At 38.3% G+C, this 9953-nt stretch overlaps 2 protein-coding genes across 3 annotated transcripts in view; both read left to right on the forward strand.

The window, feature by feature from the left end:
• Nucleotides 1-1915, forward strand: part of uqcc3 (ubiquinol-cytochrome c reductase complex assembly factor 3) — a 3452-nt gene extending 1537 nt beyond the window's left edge. Inside the window, exon 2 of the mRNA XM_032516757.1 lies at nt 1589-1915. Within this exon, the coding sequence (XP_032372648.1) occupies nt 1589-1711 (123 nt within the window). The 3' untranslated portion in view covers nt 1712-1915. The remainder of the gene's footprint in view (nt 1-1588) is intronic.
• A 2274-nt stretch (nt 1916-4189) lies between these two features.
• On the forward strand, nt 4190-7673 carry sub1a (SUB1 regulator of transcription a). Of its 2 annotated transcripts, none has more exons than XM_032516747.1 (5): nt 4190-4437; nt 5562-5634; nt 6046-6165; nt 6830-6938; nt 7119-7673. In XM_032516747.1, the coding sequence occupies exons 2-5, from the start codon at nt 5566-5568 to the stop codon at nt 7196-7198; spliced, it is 378 nt and encodes a 125-aa protein (XP_032372638.1). In that variant the 5' UTR covers nt 4190-4437; nt 5562-5565; the 3' UTR covers nt 7199-7673. The 2 variants fall into 2 exon arrangements, with proteins under 2 accessions (XP_032372638.1, XP_032372637.1); XM_032516746.1 differs by lacking the exon at nt 4190-4437 and adding an exon at nt 4507-4753.
• Nucleotides 7674-9953: the final 2280 nt, after the last annotated feature.

The raw sequence follows: 9953 nt of genomic DNA on the forward strand, positions 1-9953 counted from the left end.
GTCTTAAGGTTTTAAATGCCCAGACTCATCTGACCTTGCCCCAACAATCAGCACCATCAGAATCAGAATCAGAAATACTTTATACTTTCATGGGTTCTTCTAAGCAGTTGTCTAGAAACTGAAACTGAAAATAGTTAATGCTCACAAAGCAGGAGAAGGCTATAAGAAGATAGCAAAGTGTTTTCAGATGACAATATCCTCTGTTCGGAATGTAATTAAGAAATGGCCGTCATCAGGAACAGTGGAAGTTAAAGCAAGATCCGGAAGACCAAGAAAAATATCAGACAGAACAGCTCGCAGGACTGTGAGAAAAGCAAGTCAAAACCCACGTTTGACTGCACAATCCATCCAGAAAGACCTGGCAGACACTGGAGTTGTGGTACACCATTCCACTATAAAGAGATACTCGTACAGATATGGTCTTCATGGAAGAGTCATCAGAAGAAAACCTCTTCTATGTCCTCACCACAAAAATCAGCGTTTGAAGAATGAACATATAGACAAGCCTGATGCATCGTGGAAACAAGTTTTGTAGAACGATGAGGTTAAAGTAGAACTTTTTGGCCGCAATGAACAAAGGTACGTTTGGAGAAGAAAGGGCACAGAATTTACTGAAAAGAACCTCTGTCCAACTATGAAGCGGGGGGGGGGGTCAGTCATGCTTTGGGGTTGTATTGCAGCCATTGGCACAGGAAACATTTCATGAGTAGAAGGAAAAATGGATTCAATATAATTTCAGCAAATTTTGGACGCTAACTCGATGCCATCTGTGAAAAAGCTGAAGTTAAAGAGAGGATGGCTTCTACAAATGGATAATGATCCTAAACACACCTCAAAATTTAATTTAATTTGATATAATCCATGGTGGTTTAAATCAAGAGGAGTAAACTTAAGTTTTTGCCATGGCCTTCACAATCTCCTGAACTCAACATAGTTGAAAATCTATGGATAGACCTTAAAAGAGCAGTGCGTGACAAACAGCCCAGAAATGTCAAAGAACTGGAAGACTTTTGTAGGAAGAATGGGCGAAGGTACCTCAAACAAGAATTGAAAGACTCTAGGCTGGCTACAAGAAGCGTTTCCAAGCTGTGATACTTGCCAAAGGGGGGGGGGGGGGGCAGTACAAGGTATTAACTCTGCAGGATGCCCAAACTTTTGCAGATGCCATTTTTTTGTTTTCTGTTATTTTGAAAGTGTAAATGATGGAAATAAAATCTAACTTTTTGTGAAATATTATACTCATCTAATCTGTCATTTGATGCCTTTTGGAGATTTTTCCATCTTTACTTGGCTTCTGTATGCACATTTATACAAATCTTTTACCTGGGTTGCCCAAACTTTCGATCCCCACTGTATACTATACTATATAACACATTCCTTGTAAGTATGAAGCATTCAAATACTGATTAGGATGTTGATTATCGCTTGTACAGCTATGTACTTGGGTGCCTGGAAAGAAAGTTCTATACTTTGCTTGCTAGACCAATGTATTTATGAAATACAAAAAAATGAGGTAAACATTTTCTTTTACTTGGTGAAATGCAGTAAGTAATGACACTTATCTACCTTTTGTTTTACTACCCATCAGAATCTGCCTGAATCGAACCCAAAGAGAATGGAAGAGACGAGGAAGAGGAACGCTCTGGTGATGCAGGCACTCAAGGAGGCGGCTGAAACCGACGAGAATATTGCAAGAGGACCTGTGAGATAGAAAGGCCAAGCTCTGGGACCCGTTTGGGAAGTCTCTGTGTATTGAATGCTGCTGGCATGCAGGGCCACAACCTAAATAAAGATGGACATTTTATTATTCTATAGGGAGATTGTAGTTTAATTTTCACCTCTAATGTCTTAATTGTATGTGAAAACAATTTACCATTGGATGTCGAGATTATTTATTAAAACTCTCCAAAGACAACACATTTTCGGTTTTCTGATCATGTTTCTTAGCAGTAATGTAAAGCTGCAACGAAGAATCTATTTGTTGTCAAATTAATGTTAAATTAATCGCAAACTATTTTGATAATCAAATAAGCAGTTCTTTGTATAAAAACGTCTCTTATTTCCAGCTTCTTAAATGTTTATATTTTCTAGTTTCTTTAATCTTCTAAAACAGCAAGCTTAATGTCTGAGTTGTGGACAAAACAAGATATCTGAGTATGTCATCTGGGGCTTTGGAATACACTGATCAACATTTTTCAAAAATGTTCTTATATTTACATTTTTCAAAATCCTTTGAATCACTTTCCTGTTCAATGAGCGCACCGTTACACACCACCACCAATGGACTCATTGGGTGTTTTAGGTCTCGCTGGTACCTCAAACATGTGCCACCAATATACTGATTGCTGTGTGAATGTCCGAGGACCTTTTAACCCGTAATCCTGCTTAAAGCGGGATGTGGTAGGTGGAAAGATTGGATTCTTTTAATTTAAAATGTGGTTCCACTGAGATTTTAAATCAGATTGCTGGATTCAAAGTCCAGAGTGCTAACCATTACACCATGGAACCCAACATGGAAACACTAGGCAGGTTTGGTAGACAGTTTCTTAGATAATTCACCATGTATGATATAGAAGGCATACAACAATACCAGTGACAAAAAAGATAAAGCAACCTGTTCTGGCTAACTCAAGTAATTTAGTGAGCTAAGCATATTCAGAGGATGATGGAAAAGGCAACTCAAGAATACGTTTTGAAGGACTTGCTACAAACAATAAATAGAGAGCTAGGATAGGAGTACTATACAAATGCATGGTAACTTGTATGGGTTGACAAATTTGTAAAGGCTTTCAAAGGGTGTGCTAGTAATGATGTATTTTGCATATATTCATGTCTTCTACCACACTAAGAATAGATACATTATCTTGGTGGGTTTGCGCTCCATGTATTTCTGCCTTAGTTTCAGTTTTCCACCTCAGACGTAGAGCAGAGCAAATAGTTTGCTGCAAAATATTCCATAATTTTTATATTTGGATTGTACTCTATGTTTCCCTTTACATAAAGATATTTTCAGCATAAATTGATGCAGAAAAAGGTACAAATAGGTGCATAAAACGTCACCAGAATGCACTGTTCTTATGTAGCACTTTTCTAGTCTCAACAACTACTCAAAGGGCTTTTAAATAGTACAGGAGCCATTCACACGCTGCGGCCAAGGCTTCCATACAAGATACCACCTGCTCATCAGATAAACACTCACACACATTTACACTCCAATCGGGGGCAACTTGGGGTTCAGTGTGTTGCCCACGGACCCTTCAACATGAAACTGCAGGGCCAGGGATCAAACCACCAACCATACGGTTGGCAGGTGACCACTCTACCACTGAGCCACAGCCACCCGAAGTGAAGTGTTTAATGCTAAAAGAAATTATGGGGATGGACCCCCCGACCAGGGGCATCAGACTGGGGGGAATAAGGGGAATGAGTATCAGGGCCCTCATGTAAGGACGGCCCAAAAAGATGCTAGAATGAATAGCTGTGGATGCGGGGAGAGGCCCATAGAAAATGCCTTTCTACAGGGCACAGAATGTTGTGCTTCGCCCCTCCCCCAGACCTCTGCATCATAAGTCATCACACAAATCTGGAAACAAAACCTTTGCCTTTGGGTTGCCAGGCCAGGTGTGATTTTCCCAAATTTGTGTGCTATCTAACTAGCATCTACAAACTGGGCAGCTAAAATGAACATACACTGACTATTAACAAGCTGCGCAATCGCCGTTTTGAATTGCATTCAGTTTATCAGTTTAAATGGATCCGGGCTAAGCCCCCAACCTCCTTAAGCCCTAGAAACGCCCCTGATATTAGCCTTAAAATATGTGCAAATATTATATTCAACATTCAACTTTTGGTGAAGGAATTTATTACATGGATAGATACTGTTAGACTAATCTTTTTTAAATGCAATCATTTGTCTTGAATGGGAATTCTTGCTTTGTAATTCTGAAATAAAAGTCTAAAATAAAGTCCTATAAAAAACCTGTTAGGCCTGTTCATTCATTGAACTATATTGACTCATTTATTTATTTATTGATACATGTGTTTATTTCAGGATGTATATGTGCATATTTATTTGTTCTTGAAATGGTAATAACGTTACATATTAAACCATCCCTCCAGTCATTACACACTGATCTGAGGCGTGTGACAATCTGACATTTAAATAACATGGTTACTCCATTTTCCAATTTTCAGGTATGAGTTATAACTAAATCATTTGTAGGCCTACTTGTGTGTTTTGGTAAACGAACAGGTTTCAGGTTTTAGTGGGTTTGGTAGGGGAAACACATACCGACGGGGGAACAGCCATCGCGACAACACCGGTACGGTACGTTGGGGTTTTAGGTAGGCAGCCAGTAGCCTACTACTTCCTCGCACCGGAAAATCAATCAGCTTTCCGCTTCCCGTCAAGAGATCCGCAAAACTACATCACATCATGTGAGCATTAACAATTTGACAATAACATGCTAAAACGTGTCTTTGCGAAGAGGTTTGGTTTAATAGAAGAGCAAGTTCTGTGGTTTACTGCATTTTATCTGTTACAGCGCACTGGCGGCTAATGAAAGTTAATGCCACGCTCTGCCAACGTTAGCCGCCGAGGCTAAACCATCCAAATAGCATATTACGTTAGCTTGCTAGCTAATGTCCATGCCTGTAGACCTATCAGCACAGCCTTGACAGTAACCTATCGTTCAAACGCAGCCTCAATGTGTTGATCACCGTGTATGACAAAGTCCTCAAGCCCTTCAGTGAGGTAACGTTAGATGACATGTCGTTGCAAGTTGAATCTGTCTTTTGTTAAACGTAGAGAAACGTCTTAACTCATTGCCAGTATCCTAAAGCAAAGTAACATGCGCAGCTTTGTTACCCCATAGATAACGGAACCACTGGCATACGTCTACATAGCTAGGTCGTTTAGCATCTCTTTATAATCTTCAGTGAATTCTCTAACCATCTAGACGGAAATATATTTTTAACCCATGGATTCAACAGCTCGGCTCACAGTTTCTCACTTCTTCATGACCAGATGAAAAGGATTTTTTTTTTTTTTTTTTTAAAGCTAATGTGCAGTTTTTTCTGTGCGGACAATTAAGTCCTCTACACTAAACTGTTTCGGTAACGTCATCTTGCAGTGGACTTTCCTGTCTGACTTTAGTTATAGTAGATTTCTAAGTGTAGTGAACTATTTCGGCTAGTGACTTATCATTTTCACTGTGCAGACACCTGTCCTTTACTTTAACTGCAGGCTTTCAGTCTCAATTAGTGAATAAATACAACTAACCTTATAAGAAATAAATTCTTTGATAACACATTTTATTACATTATTTTTTTAATTTTCTACCTTAATACAATGCTAACATGCCCAATGTAGATTTGTTGGTCACTGTAATCATTTCTCCTTTCCATATATAGTGCATATGGTACATATATGGTTTTTTTGCCATGTATTCTATTTAAGCTACACAGACATAATGTCATTACCCTTTTAGGATAATAAACCTGTCATGCATATGTCGTCGTATTGTTTTGTACTGAAATCTGATATTAAATCCCTGTCTCAGCAAAATGCCCAAATCAAAGGAAGTGCTGTCCTCCACATCTGGAAGTGACTCTGACAGTGAAGTAGAGACCAAGGTTTGTGCTTAATACTAATTTCTGATGTGTTTACTTTATCCATGTACTTTGAATATGTATTGGCCCCATCACAATGAAGCTCTGAAAGCAGATCTTATTTTGAGATAGACAATGTTGGTCAGCCATTGATTTAAAAACTGTTTGTTTGCTTCTGTTTTAAAAAAGGATAATGATACAAGCCCATTGGGATGGGTATGCTTAGGAATTTGTTTAAAAAAGTAATGCAATAAATAAAGTCTTTGCCTTGGCACAGTTAGGCACAAATGCTTCCTTGAACTGATTTGCTAACAGCTAATACTAACTTATGCTGTACTATTCTCTAATATCCCACTTTATCTAATATAGATAGATATGTGGAAAGGACAGGATGAGGGGCAAGAATTTAGAAGAAGTATTTGGGGTTTTTTTTAGGCAAAGAGAAAGAAGTCAAATCCACCAGAGAAACCAGCCAAAAAACCAAAGAGCGGTGAGAGTTCCAAGCCAGGAGGCTCATCCAAGGGCAGCGGCAATGGCGATGACAACATGTTCCAGGTGGGTATCAATTCCAAAACTCCTTTACATAAAGTAAGACATTTGCACCATAACTTGATAAAGAAAACGCACAAATTGTTGCAGAAAAATTCACCATAATGCAGGAGATTTCAATGTTGAAACCAAAGTTACACCCTTGATCGCCGGCATACTGGAATTACAGCTGTTTCGATGAGGAATTGCAATTGCAGCCATTGTGTACTTTCAACAATATTTTTTTGTATTCAGTAGATCCATTTTAAACGTAGGTGATAGATAGGACTATGTGAAATTCAAATAAATGAAGTTGAATTATTTAAAGAGACAGAACAGTAATCTCCAACAGGGGGTCCGGGTCCTGCAGGGCGGCCTCCGAAATTATTGAATTGTTTATTATGTTCTTTTTTATGCCTTTTTATAGGATTTAAAAGCACTTCGAGGTTTTATTCATGAAAAGCACTTCATGTTGTAAATACATTTAACTTCAACTTTGAAAAGCACAATCTTTAGTCAGATTAGGTTATTGTATAAGTCATTCAGGTCAATACCTTCAATAATTTTTCTTTCAGATTTTGTGAGAACAGAGTTGTGCTTGAGCACTCTTTGGATAATATTGTGAAGGCCTTAAAATGTATTTCTCCCAAAATGTTTTGCGCAGAAAAGTGAAGTAGTGTGCTCCTTACAGATTGGAAAGATGAGATATGTCAGCGTCAGGGACTTCAAAGGCAAAGTCCTGATTGACATCAGAGAGTACTGGATGAACCAAGATGGGGAGATGAAGCCTGGGAAAAAAGGTAATCACATCTGTGAGCCCTGCATATGCTAGAGATGTTTTATGATCAGTTTCAGTGATCTACATGCGGTTCATATTTATCTGAAAAAGTACCCCAGGACCTGCAACTACATTTTAGGTTTTTACTGGTTTTCTGTTGTGGTGTAGGATGCACTTTGAACCTGTTTTACATTGCTTGTAGGTATCTCTCTGAATCCAGAACAGTGGAACCAACTGAAGGACCAGATTTCAGAAATTGATGACGCCATGAAGAGAATATAAGCATTCCGGTTGATGTGATCTGTTGAACTTATTCCTTTGTTAGTTGGCTTATCAGTTTTGTAAAAATCCTGGATGTGTTTTCTAATGGACTTGTTTAGTTTGTAGTTGTATAGACCTAAAGTTGTCTGCATACTCTGGTTTTCAGTGTGAAACTTGTTCTTGAGCTGTTTAAGGAAAGGGATGGGTGGATGAGTAGGTGGTGGGTAGAGCGTATCAATACCGTGATGTTTTTTATTGAATAATAAAAATGAGGCACTAGCTTAATGTTGATGTTCACTGTGTAAGTCCATGGTCACAGTTTGATTATCATGAATTTTAGGACTCTGTTTGATCTCACCTTTGTAATGTGTAGCACCCAACATCCGTGCTCTTCATTTCAGAAAGTCGATCCAGTCTGGCATGTTGTACCTGCAAGTGATTAGACCCATGGTGACCCATGGGTTAGGTTTTGAAATAAATGATACTGTCAAACAAATTGACAAATCTATATTATTGAAAACGTTGAATTAGACTTGCATTACCTATAACTAGGGCTTGGCAATAATTTAATATAATTTGTCATTCAATGAAGTCATATTGCGATGAAATCATATACTGAACGAAATTATAAATGCAGCACTTATTTTTGCCCCCATTTTTCAGACTTTTTCTATGTACATAAAATGCTTATTTCTCTCAAATATTGTTCACAAATCCGTCCAAGGTTGAATCTCACGTGAGAGTAAGGGCTATCCCAATTCTTGTTTTGATTGAAGGATGGGGCTAAGGAAAAGGGGTAGATACCCCTTAACTTGAAACCAAGGGGGTAAGCCAGCCTTCATAGCGTGTTTTGATGCCAACAAGCCATCACCTGCCATTAGCAGTCCATTGACTGGCATTTATTTTTGTGTCACTTTGACAAATCTGAAGCGTTTAAAGACTATTTGTCCATTGTTTATTTCTAAAGAAACGACAATGGATAAAAGGCGCCATTACTTTGTATTTCTTGTTATGGCTTTGTAGCAGACATTTTGTAAAAATAGGGTAACGATTGGGTCATAACTATGCTACTTACTGTTGCATAGTAGAGAAATTACCCAACTGTACAGAATAAGCTCGCAGGCAGTTTCGAATTACATTAGCTGTTTATTCGCTGTCAAAGTGGCGCCAAAATGAATGGCAGTCAATGGAATGCTAATGGCGGGTGATGGCTTATTAGCATCAAAATGGTGACATGGGATCTACGTGTAGACAGGAGAGGCTTACACCCTTGGTAAATTCTTATGAAACACGATTAACATCTTGCTCATGCGCACAGAACCTTTACTGACAGCAGCCCCTCCTCACAAGCACAAGTTCCACCAATCAGAGGCATCACTGTGGGATTGTTCAGGATTGTGGGTATTGAAGTACTTATCCAAGACATCGCAAGTAAAAAACATTTATCTCAAAACAAGTTTGGTGCCCCATGAACTTTTTGCATCTACAGTTATGTTCAGAATAACAGTGTGTTTAAAAAAGTGAATAATGCTCAAAATAGAATAGAATAGCTTTTAATTCCATAATATCAATGCATTGGGAACACTGCACATTCAATTCCAAATCAAAACATCACGAAAATTGATCAAGTTTATGTTATACCTTTACAGAAAGTGAAGAAAAAGGAATATTAGGCTGTTCAAATAAATAGCATTTGCATTTTAATTTACAAACTCAAACATTTACTGTATAAACTGAACAATGTCTCGAGGGTTTGCTTTACTTTGAATCACTGCACTACTATTTAGCTGCATAACCATTATTTCTGAGAACCGGTTCGCATCTGTGTTGCATGGAGTGGACTAACTTCTGGCACCTGTGGACAGGTATTCCCGCCCCATTTTTTGTTTTCCTATTTGCTATTTTCCGTTTTTAGTTTCCCTATTTGCTATTTTTCGTTTTTTGTTTCCCTATTTGCTAATGGTAATCGAGAAACTGGCCGTTTTTGTTTTTTCGTTTCAAACGAAAATCTGTTGGCCGCCAAGTACACAGACCGTTGTACCATGTGAGGGAGTTCTCCCCTCCCAAAAAGAATTGGGTGAGTCCATTGCCCGTCTTTTTCCAAAAAGGTTTCTCAGATAGAATACCAATAGCTGGGCCGCCTAATAGGCATCAGGGAGGATGGCTGGGAGGAAGAGGCAAAAAAAATGCATTTGAGGAGGATGCTGCCAAATGTGCCAAGCTTACCGATTTATTTTGAAGAGGACAAAACACAAGTGGCAACTGGTAAAGAGAAATATAGCCTAGGCCTAATGATTAACAGTAGCAATGTAACTATTTGGCTAACATTGTTGTAGAATTTGTTAACTTATTTTCAATCAAAATATTAAATTTAATTAAAATATTAGCCTTTTTGTATCACCCAATATATTGTGATTCATAGAATTTGCAAATATTATGCAAATATTGATATCAAAACTCAAGCGTGATTCATTATTTTTTTGTAGCTTCTGAGCAGCAGATAAGCCAGTCCCCCGCTGATGAAATGATGAGCCCGGAATTTGCAATGAGGAGGCCATGACTACAGGGACAGGTAAAGAGTGTACCAGAGTAAACAATATGAATTAAAGCGCCCAGATTATGCTCATTTTCAGGTCCATAATTGTATTTTACTGTTGTACTAGTATAGGTTTACATGGTTTAATTTTCAAATAACACCATATTTTTGTAGTACTACACATTGCTGCAGCTCCTCTTTTCACCCTGTGTGTTTGGGTTTCTGTTTTAGCTACAGAGT

Source organism: Etheostoma spectabile, chromosome 5, assembly GCF_008692095.1.
Source record: "Etheostoma spectabile isolate EspeVRDwgs_2016 chromosome 5, UIUC_Espe_1.0, whole genome shotgun sequence".
In the NCBI taxonomy this organism is placed as follows: Eukaryota; Metazoa; Chordata; class Actinopteri; order Perciformes; family Percidae; genus Etheostoma; species Etheostoma spectabile.

Bases quoted from the DNA above. Each gene is read 5' to 3' on its own strand.
- sub1a (XM_032516746.1), top strand. From the start codon at position 4,725: ATGACAAAGTCCTCAAGCCCTTCAGTGAG. The intron at 5,635-6,045 runs GTTTGTGCTTAA...GGTTTTTTTTAG, and splicing joins ACAGTGAAGTAGAGACCAAG to GCAAAGAGAAAGAAGTCAAA. The intron at 6,939-7,118 runs GTAATCACATCT...CATTGCTTGTAG, and splicing joins GATGAAGCCTGGGAAAAAAG to GTATCTCTCTGAATCCAGAA.